The sequence below is a fragment of the Lepidochelys olivacea genome (genome assembly GCF_965140295.1).
Source record: "Lepidochelys olivacea isolate rLepOli2 genome assembly, chromosome: 5".
NCBI lineage: Eukaryota > Metazoa > Chordata > Testudines > Cheloniidae > Lepidochelys > Lepidochelys olivacea.
Genome location: NC_140415.1, coordinates 96839970 through 96858688, shown reverse-complemented (window position 1 = coordinate 96858688; position 18719 = coordinate 96839970). Strand labels below are relative to the sequence as shown.

The window sequence follows — 18719 nt, the reverse complement described above, 5'->3', positions numbered from 1 at the left end:
CTGCAGAATTCCTCATGGATAGAGATCTCACTGTCTGGGCATTTTATATATGTCTGCTGCCCTTACTCAAAATGAGAAGGACGTTAGTTCATAAATCATCCCAGTGATTTCTCCTATATAAAAAATTGAGTGGCTAATATGTCTGGAGTGAGAGGGAATAGATATTTGTATATTAACATTATTTTATGGCTTGTCTACATGGTGTGGTAATGCCCTACATTAACTGGGTAGACCCTGCTGGTGTGCACTAAAGGTTCCCTAGCATGCCTTAACATAATAGCTTTTCTGCCTCCCTTCCTGACATTGCTCCTTCATACACTGTGGAGGACTCAGCAAAACAGAGGACTCAGCAAAACAGAGACAGCCAAAACCAAAAGACACTCCACTCTTCTGTGTCCTAAGTCCCACAATGCACATGCACAGCCCAAGTTTCAAGGCAGCAATGCAAGTGAGAAGAATTCTCCACCTAGGGGTATCCACAGAATTTGCAGGCTTCATTTACCTCCCAGGGCGCACTGCCCAGACCATATCCTCAGCTAAATCAGTTGCTAAAGAATGAAGCAGCAGATAGTAAATTCAGTCAAATATCTGTACTTGACTAGCATAGATTACCTGCTAACCAAATAACATAGGCACATTTATTTAATCTAGGGCCTTATAAAACAGTTCAATGGATAGATTCACTGCCCCCACACAGTGCTTAATACACACACGGCTGGCATGTCACTTGCCAAAGGACTCTAGCTACTCTACGAGTTATGGGGAGCATAGATAGGCAGCACAGTAACCATGTCTTAATGAGCACCCAATAAACAAAAGGACATGTCATGTATTACAGCACCACGCAGCAGCAGCTATAGTCTCGCTGCCCAAAGAGGATGAGATTTTCAAAGTCACTGAGAGGACTGGGACACCCAGTTCTCTTTAATTTTAAAGGTAATTGGGTGTCTATATCCCTAAGCAAGTGTAGGTCTCCAGGAGGCACAGAACCGAAGGAACAGTCCAAGAGGAGAGGTAAGGGGGACAAAGAGGACCATTATGCACTCCTGATTTTGGGCTGGTCCAGGCTTTAGCTTATAGAAACCCATCCCTGGCTACCTGTGAGTTGCAAAGTAGTCTTCTAGGATCTCTTGTGGTGGCACAGGCTATGAATATGACCTTAGCACATGCCTTACACTGGGGCTTGTAAACTGGCAGTGTAAGAATACTGTATCAGCACCAAAGGGATTCACCCTGAGTTTGCTGCAGCCCATTAATGTGTCCTATATAGGTGGCATCTTTCTGCAACCACTTTGAATGTGTTTCTGCTAAAGAGATAAAATAGCACCAAATACACAACATGCCATGTTTCTGAACAATCATAGTAAACATGGGAGACTCAAGAGGACTCAGTCTGATCTCACACTGGTGAGAATCAGGAATGACTCCACTGACATCTGATGAAAAGCACTAGGTATTAAATCTATGGAGTTACCTCGGGGCAAAATGAGCTAAGTGAAATCAGAATCAAACCCCAACATTTTCAGAAGAAATTACTTTATTTGTGGTTATGTCGTCCACAAGAATGATAAGACATAATCAATTCTGGGTGCATTTAGTTGCTTGAGGTTTGCCTTTCAGATTTAGCACCAAAATGTTTATGGAGATACCACAGTGGTTCGCATGTTAGAAATAGCAAAGGCAGGCAGGCAGCTGAATGGTTGTGATGTATCTCATATCTACCAGATGGTTGCCAAACAGTGCAATGTAGTGCACCGAACTACTTCAAAATCCCATCTGCTGTCTGGACTCACTCCTCATGCATCCCACACACAACTGGAGCAGAGACTCAAACGGTTACCCTTCGTGCAGTGTCCTTTAATCTAGTTCTCCAGAGTGCACCAGAATAGAGGCCCCCCCTGTAACCAGAAGCTGAGCCAATAGGAGCTGGCTCAACCACTAACAGGCATTCTTCATAAGACTCAAGCAGACTCAAAGAAAACAAGTCATTGGGCTCATCATTCCGAAAGACACAGTGCTCCAGCACCCAGGGCACAAGCAGTGGGTTGCCTGTTGACACAACTGAGAACTGCCGGTTTCAGAAATTCAAAAAACTTTGATGTCTAATTCTTTTCAATTAGCAACATATTGGACAAAGTTTTTTATTTGATCTGTGGGTCTTAAGTAAACGATTGGGTTTTGTTTGCCAGGGGAATATGCCGAGCGTGTGGATCGGTGTCTGTTCTGTGCAGCATCCTGTTCTAAGTGCACAGGACCAACTCAGAATGACTGTGTCGGCTGTGCAATCACAAGGTAAGTGATTGTGGTTGTTATTTATTTACATTGTGGTAGCAGGTAGAAGCCCCGGTCAGGATCTGTGTCCCACTGTACTAGGTGATGTACAAACTCATAAAAACAGACTAATTAACCCGATGAGGTGAATCAAGTGAGTATGACAAACAAAATTAGAGCAAGGAAGGAGAACAAAGGTGGCACAAATGAAACCAATTGCTTGCACAGCTGCTCAACCAGATGGGCCCTGAGGGAAGAAAATCTTTTTTCCTTAAATCAGTGAAATCAGCTAACCCTGACTGACATACAGGCAAACCATAACTGTTGGTAGTAGGTTTTGGCCTCTAACATGCCACAAAGGGGACAGGCTGACCCTGATCAGTGACAGACAGGGTATGTCTACACTGCAATTTAAAACCCATGGCTGGCCAGTGCCAACGGATGCGGGTTCATGGGGCTTGGGCTAAAGGTCTGTTTAATTGCGATGTAGATGTCTGGGCTTGGGCTGAAGCCCAGACTCTAGGACCCTGAAGGAGGAGGAGGAGGGTCCCAGAGCCCAGACCCAGCCAGAGCCCAAACATCTACACCACAATTAAACAGCCCCTTAGCCTGATCCCCACAAGCCGAAGTCAGCTGGCACAAGTTAGCCGCAGGTGTCCAATTGCAGTGTAGACAATATCTTCAGACACTCGGAGTCCATTTTTTGACTTGCCACATCTGCATTGGTTTTCATGACACATATTTGATTTATATGGTAACCTGGCATGAGATCAATTACCATACAGGGCCTGAAGGGATTATTGTCTAACGAAGACATAATTATTTATTTAAAATATATCTAAATACTTCCTTACTAGAGCAGGTCCTGAACTAAATCCCAACCTGAACCACTGCTCAAACTTTGGGAAAGTTTGAATCTAATATGAATTCTGCAGCTCAGGTTCACCTCTGCTATTTATACAAGGGAGCTATTATAGTCTCTTGTTTTAAATTCCATGTTCTTCCAATAGAGAAGTTGTAGCCTTGATTCTGCACTCACATTAGTTTTGCTCGGGTGTAACTGCACTGATCTCAGTGGAGTTACTCCATTTTTACACTGGTGTGAGACCAGAATAATCTCCTATAAGCTTTTTCCATGGCATAAGAACACACCAAAAAAAACCAAGTAAACATACAATTTATAACACCAGTGTCTATGACAAGACCTCTGAAATAACAAGAAACACCAAGTAGCGGTACAGGGTCAATTCATCCTTAAAGCAACTCTACTGCCTTTAGGTGGGTTATACCACGGATTAATTTGGCTCAGTGTGTCCGGCCAGAGTGTCAGGCTCAGAGCTGAAGTTCTATGCTTCTTCTGGGTGGTAAACTGGAACCTCTGTGTTACTGTAACACAGATTTTTGTGTGGGAGGGGAGGTTTGCTTGTTTATTGTTCCATGATAAAAGGTACGAGGTTTGTTACAATAATAACAAACAACACAAAACCCCCTAAATGTTCCAGGCTGTAATGATCAAGCTCCTCTCTTCCTTGAGTCTCCATGGCCTTTGGGAGGCTATGATCATAACCAGAGTTTTAGCTGCCTCCTATTTGGCTTCAAGCAGAATTTATCAGTCTTGTGTGGAGCTAGAAGGCTAGACATTTATTCCACCTCTGTCCCCAATTTTGGGATTCTAGAATATATACGTTGGTCATTTGCAGAGGTACTTTTCCTTACACAGGTTACACTACATAATACAACTGGAGAAGAGGGGAGTTAAGCTCCAAAGCTCTTATTTCACCGTAACAAGTCCCTCACCAGTTTTTTCTTTTTCTTTTTACATCTAGGGCTTCCAAAGAGAGTCAGGTTTTTTTCCTTCTGTCTGTCATAAAAGATCTACTAAGAAAATACAAAAATAAAAAGAAACAACAAAAACAAAAATAGATAAAAGAAAAATCCAAATGGAAACTATAGGGGAGAAAATAGCTCCAGTGGATACTATTTGTAATGTATTGGAAATAGACCTATTTAAGTCTCAGAGTCCTATGATTCTAAATGTTTCACACTGAAGAGTGTAATGAATGGCACTCTAATACAGACTAAAATTCAGGAGAGATGATCTCCTACAGCAGAATTCTTTTTCTTTTCTACAAAGGATGAAAAGATTGGGTTTTTTCCTTCTGAAGTCCTATGAAAATGAGAACACTGAACATCCCCATTCTCTGTGGGAAATCTGCTCTAGGCATTGTTCCCTTGTTCGGAAACCCAGGATGCTATTATCTGTTTTTAATGCATCAGGGAAATTTGGTTTTTCCCAGCCAAACAATTTAGTTCTCAATTAAAAAAACAACTTCTCCTCCCTTTCTAAATCTGTATATTCCGTGATCTATTGAGCTCAGGATCAGGATCTGAGCTGTCAGCTTCTATCATGAGGACTACACAGTGACCAGGGCAAGAGAGGGTCTCTCTTTACTGGGCTAGCTTTGTTGATAAAAATCAGTCTTAGTCTCCTGAACAGAGATAAAGTCTACTGGATGCCACATGTAGGTATGCGAGTCTCTCTCTCTCCAACCATCTGGAGTTCTTAACTCTTCCCCATTGATCCTATATGTTTGTTCCTAAACTTTTTCAAAGGAAGCATTCCGGGAACTGCTTATTTATGGGGCACTCCTGGAGAACTATTTTGCACTGAGTGAGCAAACCAGTGGCATAGCTAGGAGTGGAAATTTGGGTGGACCCTGACTTTCAGGTGGACGGGCAATGACAGACTGTGGTAGCTCAGCTTCTCCCCCAATGCCATGCCCTCTTCCTAGCCCTGGTACCCCCAGACACAGGGCTCCACCTGCCAAGCTGGGCATGCACATGGGGTAGCTCAGAAAATGGCAAGGCAGAGTTGCCAGAGCGTAGCTTTCTGAAGGGCGGGTGCCATGCAAAATTCCCTTGGTTTCATTAGCAATGCAATGCTCTGGTCATATTCTTCAAAGTTTTGCTACAGGCCTCTTCACATTTCACATAACTAAGATGTTGGAACCAATCAGAGGCAAAGATACAAGTACACACTACCCAATTTGTGTCCACAAAGCAGTGGTTTTGCCATCACAGCCATGTTTGTCCATCCCCACAAGTATCAACATTGCAAATCAGGGTACTTTTGAGATGATATCTAACTAAAAGACCATTTGACAAATTGTCCTCAAATTCTGCAGAAACAATCTCCCTTCAGAACAAATCTGGATGATTGTCACACCAAACCAGGGGTGAAAGTAAAACGCAGCTCTTACCAGTATGGGGCCACTCTGCCCCCCCAAAGGGCGTGGCCTTGGGCGGAAGGGGCGGGGCTGGGGGGGTCAGTGTCCCCCAACCAGTCCATCTGTGCTCCCCGGCCCGCGTCGCCCGGGGCTCCAGCGGCAATTTAAAGGGCCCAGGGCTCTGGCCAGCACTGCTGCAGTAACGGTAGCACCGGTCAGAGCCCCGGGTCCTTTTAAATTGCAGCCCCGGGGCAGCAACTTCTTTTGCCCCCCCCCATCAGCAGCTGGGGGCTGAGGGGGCAAAAGGGGCAGCAATGTTAAAGCTTTAATATCGGTGCCCTTTTTGCGCCCCCCCATCGGCGGCCCTGCTGGGTCGTCACTGCCCCTTTTGCGGCTCCCCCCCCTCCCCCCCAATGACTTTAAAGTCAGTGTTACGGGCCGGTACTGGTGGCTACATTTTACTGGTGCGCCATACCGGCCCATACCCCCTTACTTTCACCCATGCACAAAACCAAAATTACAGGGGCACAAAGTAGGGTTCTATAATAGAACTTGGTTGCTATCATAATATGGAGAAACTACTGTCCTGAAATCAGTGCTAAGAAAGTAAGGAGTCAATCCTTAATTGTCCTTTTAAACACATATCAAGATCGGGCTCTACATATATAAATGCCAGTCCAGTCAAGGACGTGAGCACAGAAGTGCATGAGGCCATACAGAGTCCTCTCCATTATTTTCCTTAGCTGTATTTAAGACATCTTGAGGTTCTAGCCCACTTCTTCAACTTTTTCTTTCATATATATTTCTCCATATTTATTCATAGGCCACATCATTATAATATGTATCCTTTCCCCTTATTAAGATTAAAACCATTAAAAATAAAATAATTGCATACCTGAGCCAGTTATGTTGCTACTACATTCACTCAGTTCTTTCAGACTCATCAACAAAGTTTTGGAGAAGAGGAGTCATTAGCCAGCAATAAAAAGTATTCAACAATAACCCTCATAGGATTCAACAATAACCCTCATATGGGGACAGCCCCTTCAGCCCCAATCCTGTGAAGATTTACACAAATGTTTAACTTTATGCACTTTGAATAGTCCCATGGGCAGTTCAAAGCAAATCTTTAAAGTGAAACAAATAGAAAGCTTTGACAGAGGCCTAGATTTTTTCACAGATAACTTCTGTGACAGAAACATGTTCTTGGCTTCTTTTTAACAGACATAAGGAACATTTCAGAGCTTGTGGTACAGAGACATCAAGATAAGTGATTTTCTGTGGGGGAAAAAAAAGTCAAACTCAAATCTGAAGTATAAGATTGAAGTTAAAGGCTTAGCTGGCCTCCCACTTTATCTTACCAAATATTGTAAAGAAAATCAAAGGGAAATGAAAAGCAATGTGCAAAGAATATAAGTAATAAATATAGCTGGGTGAGGGTGGACGTTTTCTTTAAAGATGAAGAGACAGCTATAGACTTTAACTGTGGCATTTTGCCTCTCTCTACCACCACAGATTTTTTGATGATGGACAGTGTGTGCTGCAATGCCCCAAAGGGAAATTTGAATTTAACAACCAATGCCATTTGTGCCATCATACCTGTAGAGCTTGCAGTGGAAGTGAACCAAACAAATGTACTGCTTGTGGTACAGGTAAGTCAGATTTCTCCTTACAACTCTTTCCTTCGCCTCTTAGGTTCTCTGTGCCTCTGCTCTCAGGACCTAATCCTGTCCTGGAACTTCTGCCACCATTTCGGGCTATCCTCATGATTTAACTCAGTATAATGTCCTGGAATTCAGTTTGCAAGAAAAACACTTGAAAATACAGATGTATTCTGTTCTTCTTGTGTCAGTTCATTATTTGGCCAACAAAGACAGCCTAATGTATTTGGAATTATGCCTGTCTTTAGAGAGGCAAAAATAAAAACGTTTAAAAAAGGAAATGTTTTTGGTTGAATAAAATAGAAAACCTAAGTTTGGAAATAGAAAAGCTGCACTAGGCAGTCTAGTCTACCGTGGAAGCCTTTTTGTGCTAACCCAGACAAGAAAAAAGTCTGCTCTTTCATCACAATTCACTTAAACAAAACATGTATAATAGCCACAATAGCTTCATCTTCGGTCTGCTTCTAACTGCCCCCCTGCCTGGAAGAAATATATTAAATTATATTCAAAGGTGAGCCATGTGTCAGAGTCATGAAGCTCAGATCCAGATTCTGACCCAAGTCTGAACTTTGCCACAACTGGTGGGGGTGTGTGTGTTCTAATTCAATATTCTAGCTTAGGCACATTACAGAGGTAGATTCAAGCCTGACTCCAAAGTCCAAACTTCAACCAACTTTGGTAGGAATACATGTATGTTTCAGCTCTGGTGCTTTTGTTTAACAGTGAAAAATGTATGTTTCAAATAGCTATTACAGTGAGAATGTGTAAGTCTCAGAAAATGCCGCTCTTCAGGAGCTAAGAAGGACACAACAGTAACAGTCATTGCAGTACAAGATAGATAATAGGAGTTATGGGATCACCAGGATCCTGTCTAAAGCAGACTTAGGTCAGATGCAGATGTACAGAGAACCCACTTCCACATTCCTAAAGAGAATGCTACCATCCACACAAAAGGAATCTAATCTCTTAACAAATGTTATCATTATACAGATTATATTTAAACAGACAATACAGGGAATTCCATGATCTAAGGAATTCTTTTTTACTTTGAAATTACAGTAGAGCATGGTAGATTTCTCCAAAGTACTGTACATGAACATGTGTTAGATTTGTGGGGGTATAGTCTAAAAAGTTACTGAAAGTAAAGAGTATTCAGCTGCTGAAAAGACAGGAATGGATTATGTGACTTTGTCACAATATTTCCTTGAATACCGTTTTCCTGACAATATGTTACTTAAACCACTTTTTATGTTGTCAGAAGTACTGAAACTCTATGGATCAATGGGCAAACAAGCAGCTACAAGACTTATACATATAATTCTATAAACCTGTTGGTATTTCTGATTATCACTTATGACTAAATGAGCAAGCAAAACTTACACTATCATAAATTCAGAAAAGCTTGACAGGAGTGCTGAATTAGCTAATACAGCCAGACTGTGAAAGGAACACAGGCCATTGCCCTACCAAGTGGTAGTAACATAGCACAAGGCTGCTGTAAGGACAAAGGTATCTGAATCACTTGCCTTGACAGGCTTAACATCTCTCAAGTGTAGATGATCTTCCAAAGAATCTCTCTTTTCATTAGGTATTATTTTCCATTAAGATCCCCAAATACTAATTGAATAACATTTTTTATAAAATAATTAAGTTAAATTGTTATTCATTGTTCTTGATGACTCAGAGTATTGATAAGGGAATATGGAGCCTTTCACTTCTAGGAAGCCAGTTCAAATTCAGACCAGGTTGGTAGTGACCCAAAATCTTTCGCATCTGATTGACACTTTCATGGCAAATGTGAAATACATGGGCCAATGGTCTCAGTCCGGTTCTCAATACATAGATGTCTACATCACAAAAAACACTATTACAATACGTACTAATTGGTACCTACATTGGCAGTCTCATTCAAGAGGCTGAGACCAAATGGACACAGAGGCTGAAACACACTTTTACCCCTATAGGCAGTATCTGCTTGTCAGGATCACAGCAGTGTGGGAAAAAGCTTGCACCGCTGCTGCCCATTCTGCCTCTAGTCTGGGCAACAATACAGAACTTCTATCTCTATGGGCTCCCAGAGAGGCAGACACCATGGTAACAGTCACAGTATCAGGATCTGAGAAGATTAGAATCCATTCTGCAACTTTCATGAATAACCAAAACTCACACACAAAAAGTAAAAATAAAAGAGTATCAATGCCTCTTTTTATAGCAGAGTAACTACCCATTACTAATAGTTTAGGTTCTGACTGTAGCTTCAAAAATTGTCATGGGGAAAATACTGATGCAACATAATACAGTTAGCACAGTAATAATAGTATTGTAAGGTGACTTGTAAAGAGCTCCCTTCACTGCAATGCAAAACGCCCTGAGTCATACCTGCTTTCACGTGGTGGGTGGGGTGGACTGAGGGAAGAGGTTTCACTACTGAAATGAGTCTGTGGCGTAGACTTGGGAGGGCTTTCATCTAGTAGACCTGCCAGTTTTTACCATCAAACACTAGAGATCACCGGTGCTTCAATATAAAATAGACAAGCTTACACTTCTAAATTCAATTCAGAATCCAAACTTTCAAGATTCAGAGTAATCAGGATGAAGATTCCAGTGAAGACCCAAGCTTCCCCAAAGTTGAAGTGAAAGATATCCGAGTTTAGGGAGGGGCCTCTTCTGTCACACCCAGATGTGTTGAGGAGAATTCGGGGTGAGAGTCCCAATCATGGAAGCTTCTCCATCCATATTTGAGGATTGTGGGGGTGTTTATAATGTTTGTGCACTTGAAATAACTATTATGAAATTTTTAGTGCCATAATTTCCGAACACGGTGGAAAGTGTTGGATACAGATCCTCAGTTGGTGTAAACGGGTGAATAACTGAGCTACACTGATTGACCATCAGCTGAAGCTCTGGTGTTCAGTGTTAACACTACTTTTTCTGCCTTAGCTAAATGATGTCTCTTTTACTGCTGATCTATTTCCTCCCACTGTGTTTCTGCTGCACAGACAAGAGAGGAAAAAAACGTTTCCTGTACATGGGAGAGTGCAGAGAGAGCTGTCCACGAGGCTACTACCATTCAGAGAAGAACAGCGCTTGTCTGTCTTGCTTAGAGCACTGTGAAATGTGCCTCGACTCCACCCAGTGCAACAGATGTTTCAAAGGATATTACCTATCTGATAATAGGTGCCTGAAGCACGAGTGTAGAGAAGGTAAGCACCCACCAGCAGGAACAATACCCCTGGGGCCAGATTCTCAGTTGAAAATCTGGCTCTTGTTTTCTGATACACAAAAAGACCAAATCCTAAGGTCCTTAACTCAAGTGCTGGTTCCCCTCTCACATGTATCCATGTAAATTGGGAGTCAGTCCCTTGAGGTGTATGGAGTTACGCAAGTGTAAGTGGGAGAAGAATCATATTGAGTTAAAATGAGTGATTCCAAGTATGAGTAGTACCCTTAGGGCTTGGCCAGATTGATACATTTATTTTCGATATCCCAGCTGAATGCTTTAAATATTGACCCTTCATTTTGCTAGAATTAACCCTAAACTTGAAATCGTCAATGCGCAGGTGAAGTGGAGGACCCTAACTCTGAAGACTGCATACCATGTGCAGATGGATGCCGGAGTTGTTGGCTGGGTATGTGTTGTTTTTATGTGCCATTCCCCTGGTAGTTTCAATTGGGGATATGTTATTCCTTTTCATCTCTGATCCTAAATCCTTGGGTGGGGTTAATGAGCACTGTTCATTCTGTCCCAGAGCAAGCTGCATTTCAGATCATTTGATTCTTCAACACAGAGCCATAGCATGCACTATACATTGAGAATTATGCTTACCTAATTCCTCTTATGACAGGTTTCAGAGTAACAGCCATGTTAGTCTGTATTCGCAAAAAGAAAAGGTGTACTTGTGGCACCTTAGAGACTAACCAATTTATTTGAGCATGAGCTTTCGTGAGCTACAGCTCAAGTGAGCTGTAGCTCACGAAAGCTCATGCTCAAATAAATTGGTTAGTCTCTAAGGTGCCACAAGTACTCCTTTTCTAATTCCTCTTATGACACTCTTCTGAGATAGGTAAGTATTTGTACCACAACTAAGAAGTTTTGTGAATTTCCCAAAGCTACAAAAAGAGTTAATGTCAGAACCAGAATTAGACCTCAGCCATTCTAGGCCTGAGCACAGACCACTAGACTATTTCTCTTCTTTAAAGAAACATCTGTAAAGTCAAACTCCATTACAGGGCAATTTACTTCTGCTGAGCTTCAGTGTCTCAAAAATTGATTAATACTAGCAATTTTTCATGAGGAGAAAGAAATGTGTCTCCTACTCATAATGTGGTTCTGTCAGAATGTTTGACATCCTCAAATAAATACCATCTACTCATTCCAGAACAGTTAATTCTAATCTGCCTTATTTAATTCAAATGGAGACAGACAACTCACCACTATTTTTGGCCCTTGGGCATTTCTTTTGGAGACTTAACTGTTGAAAAGATGTTGCAGTTAGTTTAATTTATCTGGCTTTAATACACTTGTGTTCAGAAACCTGACTTCATCATGGCTATGCTGACAGAAGTACAACAGAAGAATCTATGACCCGGGGACTGAAGGAGAACAGGGTGACCCAACAGGAAGACAAAATAGTGTCCAAGTGGGGATTAATGAGACATGATGAGGAAATTCACATCACAGAAAGGAACTCTTTGCTGTCAAGCAATTTCCAAAAGTTAAATGAAAGTATACAGGGCCAAATTTTACACTAATTAACTTGTTATAAATCTGGAGTAACTCTACTGCAATCAGCAGAGTTACTTTGAATTTATAGTGGTATAAACAAAAGAGGATTTTGCCGTAGTGTCTTTCAGCAGTCTGTATTCAAATGTGTTAAAATTAGAGATGGCCCTGCATCACAAACTCTAGATCCAGATGTCAACAAGTTTCCACAGTTCGGGGTTATTCATATCTGGCACTTTGGTTTGGCCAAATCCCTAGTTAAAATTCTTGCTTTGTAACACTAGCTACAGCAGTAGATTGTATGGAGCCATCTAGAGCAAAGTGAATATTGAAAGAGGTATCTTCAAACATTCATTAAAAGAAAATTAATGAATGCAGTCCCACCCAAAGTATTCACAGCCCCCTTGAGTTACTGTTTCCAAGCTTGCATGCATGTGATCATGATATTTTCACTTTTTTGCAAAAAAAAAAAAAAACCCATACAAATATGTATTCATACAAATGTTTTCACCACGAGTGACTTATTCAAGCCCTCCAGTTCTTAATTGTTCAGTCATTCATAAATGAGCAAACATAATAGCATGTGACTTAGGTGACCAGTTACTCAGTATAAATATTATCAAATCCAACAACTTCTTTCATGACTGTGGATGTTCTTTTGGCAATGGAATGTGGTTCTGAAACGTCATTTCACCGTGACCCCCTTGTGCCAACAAAAATTACTACATGACCCTGGGCGGAGATCGACATGAGTTCAAGCCTGCCGCCCCAGGCTGAAGCCCTTGGGCTTCGGCGTCAGCCCAGGGTGGCAGGGCTCGGGCTTCATCTTCAGCACCAGGCCACAGTGAGTGTAACGCTGGATCTGGCGACCCCTTTAACATGGATTCCCAACCCACTTTGGGGTCCCAAACCACAGTTTGAGAAGCACTGTAAAAATGGAGGCAGGAGGGAAGGATTCAATATGACTGTGTGGACCTTTCGTAAGCTTGCAGTCCTACTCCACACAAACTCCCTACTTGCTGTGAGGTTGGCTAGAAGAGCAGTGAGGGTGGAGAATCTGCTGCTATGCAAATCCTCCTGATCATGGATAACTGGGAAACAGAAAAAGGGGCTAAAGTAGTTGGCAAATGGGACACCCTATGTCTAATGTCTTTCATCTCCTAAATATAAACTCACCACTAGGCTTGCTTCCCACTTCCCTTCTGACTCTTACCTTTGAAGTTCTGATTTAAATCGGTTTCCAAAAGCTCCAGTCAAAGCTTGAGACAATTGGCAAGAGTCAGGCAAATTCAGGATCAATTTTCAGCACAGACCAAAGGTCAGAAGTGTTCAGGGTGCAGAAAGTTTGGTTGGAACTCCAGAAAATGTTTGTGATTTCTGGTTAAGATGGATGCACTGATAGAACAGTGGATATGGTTATTTTAAAATGCTACCACTGGATTTTAAACTGAAGCACAAAAGCAGGCAGAAAGCAAGATCCTGAACAGATTTCAAAAGTTATCACGTGTCCCTACAGTATAACATTATTTTTAAGTTCTAGATATAATATAAACTGGACGGAGCTGCTGAGAGGGTTTTTTTTGTTGTTGTTGTTATTAATTGGTTAGATTTTGGCTGCATCATTAGCTTAGTTTGCAGCTAAGACAAATGAAGGAAGAGGGTTCTCATATCTGATCAGAATGGATAGACTAGAAGATACCTCTGAGAGCAAACAGCTGGGCCATGCTGCTCTGCCCAGCCAAAAGTGGTTTCTGATGACAAATGCTGTAAAAACATCCAAGGGCCACAAAAGACACAAAACAATGAAATGTTATGTGTGCTGGCAAAATACTGAATTTGATGCATTCGTATTCATCCAAAAATGCCAGATATAACTTTTTCTTTCTGAAGCATGATCCTGCAGTCTTTACTTGTCTTGGACATATCTCACCTCTGGCAACAATAAGAAATTTTGCCTCAGATCTGGGCATAATGGTATTTGGGGCACTCTCAGTCAGCAGTGCACTAGGAGTTTCTGGGGATAAACAAATGTCCTTTCTAGAAAATAGTGTAATAGCCCAACTAGAATTAAAGTTATGTCATTTTCTTCCCTAAAAAGATATGATTCTTAATATGTAAATAGATATAGATACATTTTATTTAGATATACAAAAAGATTCAGACTCTTCAGTGAAATGAGTAATGATACATATCCTTTGTTTAGTCTTTTGAGATCTATGGATGAACAGCAGTATCTAAAAACTAACTATTATTATCCTGCTGCAACGCTGGGTTGTGAGTGAACCACAGCTTTTACTGACTGCTGGATGACTTATAGGAACCTAATGAAATAAAAAAGCGAGATACATCACAAACACATTGTAATAAGCTTGTTGATTGATGGATTTGTTACCTTCAGCAAATCACAAGGGTTTAACTGATTTTTTTCTTTTTATAAACTGTGATTCTTTGGTAATGCATGTAACTTCAAATATACTCAATAGGGTCAGCTTAATTATGATAACTGAACTGAGTGTGTAGCTAGTAGACTGTGGGCAGAATTCTTGCTTGCCACAACTTGGGTCTGCTGTATTTCTATCTATCTCTGTTTACCTTTATCTGTGACCAGACATAAATTATAAACCTTCTGGTAGCTAATTATTTATGTCTTGACTGACCTATATCAGCAATCTCTTAGTCACAGTTCATGACAAGTGATCAACAAAGATAAATGTAATATTTCAGGATCAAACTTTACCCTCAGTTTCTGTCAGCTATTATACTTCAGTAGCTTAGATTTAGGACCTGGTGAAGGTAACATGGCAGGAGAGGGTAGGAAAGATCTTGAGGAAAGTCGAGGAAGCAATGAATGGATTGGCCCAAAGAAGGTGGTAGGCAGATGGACCTTGGTGCCTTCTCAGACGGATGAAGATGGCAGATGCTTGCACAATAACCCAATCCCCAGTGTTGAGATACGGGGAAGAAGCAGTCTAGTTTTAGGAATAGAGAAGTCACTTAACTTCTCTCTGCCTCACTCTCCACATGTCAAAGGATGTATTGACACTTCTCTCACAAAGGTATTCTGAAACTTAATTAATGATAATAAGCCATTTTGAGAGGAAAAGTATTGATATTATTAAAACAGATACAGCAGTGATAAGGCAAAAGACACTGTTACAGACCAGTCAGACCATTTATAGGAAAATGCTCCAAAAAGAGACATTACTAATAATGCATTTAGGGTGCACTGGTATCAATGAGAGCTACAACTGCTAGGTATCATGCAGTGTATTGTGAAATCCATATTTTTAAATAGCCATTTTTACTGAGACCTAGAAAGCAGACCCATAGTTTTAAGCCTAATTCTTATCCTAGTGCACAACACTAGTAAATTACAAGGCTGAGTGCTAGAGAATTCTGCAGGTGCAGTGGAGACGGGCTCTTTCACCAGGCCATGTATTATGGCAACTACTGCAGCCTCACTGCTATAGAAAACCTACATTCATAATGAATCCTCATCTTCCCACCGAGGGGTGGGGGGGTTGGTCCTGTAACAACACTGGAATAATATGCGGGAGTTAAAGACTCTCCTTTTTTTGCCATCATCATCTCTGCTGATTCCTGACTGGCAAACATGAATCCTCTTGTTCTCTGCTTCACTACACTGAATGGTGGCAGCTCACAGAACAATGGTTACTATTATGCCACCAAACACGTAAATAAATTTTAGGACTGGTGCATTGTGTATCGTGGCATTTCCCGTTTCTGCGATTCCCTCTTTGATACTGCAAGTGGGTCTACATGAGAACTGTTGCTGCTGCCTGATGGCAGTGGCATAACAGACACGTTTGCTAATTTTAATACTAAGAATACTGTCCAGCTAATAAGACTACCTCTGTGGATGCTATCTAAGAAGGCCCTAAAACACAGAACCTGAGGTACCTAATTGTGTGTCTCAAGTTCCCTGGCCCAGGCAATGTGGTTCTTACAATTCATCCTAAATCTCTCGTGGAGCCAGAAATGAAGGAAACGATGTCAGATGTAGCCAGTAGCGTCAAATATGACATTGGAGAAATCCCCTGAGCAGGCTCCATGAGCTGCTGACAAGAATGTATGTGTTATTACATTAGAAATGCTGCTGTGTCACAGAGACAGACTTTAGAAGAAAGGAGAAGGTATTAAAAGATCTCTCTGCTTTGGCAAACAGGCACAGATACCAAGTCGCTCTTTCAGGCAGTAATTCAGGCTAGAGCTGGACTATTTGTAACAGATTGTAGCTATGGAGTCTGCAATTTTTGCCCTTCAAAAGATCAAGTGGAGGGTTGTTTGGGAGGGGGAGGGGAGAAAGGCAGAGGGGTAAAGTGAAAGAAGCTGCAAGACAGGGTGGGGGGAGCCTCAGCCTGCAAAGACTTCAAGCTCCTCCCCCCATGAGCACAAGGTCCAACAGTGCAATCCTAGGTCTCATTTACCTCAGGGAGCTGGCCCTTTTAGCCTTAACCCACACTGGAAACCAGCCAATGAGAGCACCAGCAAGTAGCATCACACTCCTCACATGCCTGATACCCATCTCCTGCATAACACATTCCCTAAGGTCATCGAGTCAAATGTTGCTCCTCCCCTCAGCATCTGACAGATGCACTCTGTCCTCCCTAAAGAACTCAGGCCCATTTTATCAGCTATCATCATGCCCCACCCCTCAATTCCCAAAATTATCCTGGCTACCTCATGGTTCACATTTTTTTCATGTTCTGTCAGTATGGGCTACTGCATCCCCTACTGCATCACACACACCTTGTGAGCATTTCTGACCAAACCAACTGAGTGTGACTCTATAACTGGATAAATCAGCTCTCCATCTCTGTGTATCATAAGCCCTAAATCTAATCCAGTGCAATTCCCAAAGTCATTTTCACCAAGGTGGGTGAACATCAGGTGACTATAGCTTGGACATCAGTTAGTGCAACCAAGGCATGTGCTGGACCTAGCACCTCCCCTGTCTACCAAACTATCAAAGGCATATGACTTCAGTCTCAAAGCTCAGTTGTGATCCACCTGCTGACCTGGCCACCTGCATGTGGGCCCAATGCACAATACAATGCCCACAGACCCAGACCTGAACCTTCCTCCCGATGTCTCTTGCAATTGTAAATAACAAGGTTAATGCAAATCGTGGCACACCGAGAGATGAACAAAGCCAGAAATGCACACTAGTCTGAAACAAGAAATTAAGCCTGAGAGGCACCCTGAAATCATGGAGGAAATCAATCCCAGAGCACCAGGTATATTGCATATCCCATTGCTCGAAGGTCAGTGATGGACCATAAGCACTGAAGTCCTTCTTGATCTCTGAATTCTCTAACTTTCACCAAACCAACCATTCAACCAGAAAGTCAGGGGAGCAATAGAGGTTGGGAGAGTTTGTTTTTTTTTCCTGTTTGTAATAATCCTAAAATTTTCATGAGCCAAGACTTCACAACTTTCCTTGTGTTCCTTTTGTTATTCTTGTAATTGGATCACATTTGATTTTTGATGAGAGGGCGTGTACCATCCACTCCCAGACTCAGAGCTTGCTTCATTGTCTCAGTTTCTCCAGGTTCTTTTAAAAACAATGAATTTTAAACTTTCTACAGAGATCTACCCTAGCTCTTCAGAAAGTGACTGTGCTACGTCTCCTTTAAAGTCAACAGAGTTACTCTGGTGGAACTGCAGAACGTGGCTCATTTTATTTCACTGTTTATAGAGTCTCTGAAATTAGTATAAGTAAAGATGCCTGCGGAGCTGGAAGGTACTGATGGTTTGTAGTTTTAGTTATATTCTATGTATGAAAATATAGCCCATAGGATACATACTTTATTTTCAACCAGCCAGTGCACTCCCATGAGAGAATGGCCAGTGGATCCATGAGCTCACCAATCCGTCAGCCCCTCGGCTAAGTTACTTCCCTTCACTTCCATAAACCCCTTCCACAGCTATCGTATGAAGGAAGCCCCTGCATAACTGCGTGCTGTGTCCTGTTGGAATGTTTATCCCTAAACAGATGCCTCAAAACCTGCCGACCATCTGTGTAGCAAAACTCTACAAGTTCTGCTGTGCCCAGGTCCCTCCGGGCCTATGGAAAGGGTAGCAGGATTTGCCCCTTAAGACCTTTGCATCAAGAGCTTTTTTCCAATATCACCTCTGAGAACACAGGAACCAGAGCAGCAATATTTACTAATTGGAGTGATCATCAAGACAAAAAAAAAAAAAGAGACAGATGAGCAACTACATTGTTCTCGTTCAAGCATTCTTTATAAGAATAAATACGGAAACACTCTGAGTGGCAGTACTCCTAGAAGAACAAACTCAGGTATAAGCATTTGGGGCCAAATATGCCTCAGTTACACCAGTATAAATCTGAATAGCTGTCAAAGGCCATCCAAATCAATCTTGGCTGCAAGGGAGCTAACAAACAGAGAAGGAAGACTGAATCACTTGCAAAATACTCTACAAAGCCATTACACAGAATGAGATGGAGAAAAATGGAATATAATGGAGCTGGAGTGAGAGAAAATGTTTTTGGAGAAGATTTAAAGAACCCATGAGATGGCTCAAGGGCAGCACTATGAACAAAGATTCAAGTGTACAGGTGCAAATTGGGACTCTGGCTGTTGCGTTCTTGATTAACGAATAGAAAGTGATCTAGTTCTCATAGCAACCTAAGAAGCACAAAGCAAAACTTCATTTCTTAAAGATATCTCTGATGATGAATAGGCAAAGACTTTCAAAATACGGAGAATATTACTACAAAGATCCTCTTTTATCTTAGAGTAAATCTTCCTCCAGATGTTAATCTCACAGGATGGGTTTTAGCTTTGCAGA

The 18719-nt window shown here is 41.7% G+C and overlaps 1 protein-coding gene and 1 long non-coding RNA gene across 2 annotated transcripts in view; one reads left to right on the top strand and one right to left on the bottom strand.

Annotated features, from left to right (window-relative positions):
- Positions 1–18719, top strand: part of PCSK5 (proprotein convertase subtilisin/kexin type 5) — a 300051-nt gene that overhangs the window by 239347 nt on the left and 41985 nt on the right. The window contains exons 21-24 of the mRNA XM_084628879.1: positions 2190–2292; positions 7014–7150; positions 10159–10362; positions 10720–10788. Of these exons, the coding sequence (XP_084485005.1) occupies positions 2190–2292; positions 7014–7150; positions 10159–10362; positions 10720–10788 (513 nt within the window). The remainder of the gene's footprint in view (positions 1–2189; positions 2293–7013; positions 7151–10158; positions 10363–10719; positions 10789–18719) is intronic.
- Positions 1–18719, bottom strand: part of LOC311520929 — a 56449-nt gene that overhangs the window by 15537 nt on the left and 22193 nt on the right. The gene's annotated exons all lie outside the window — the stretch shown is intronic.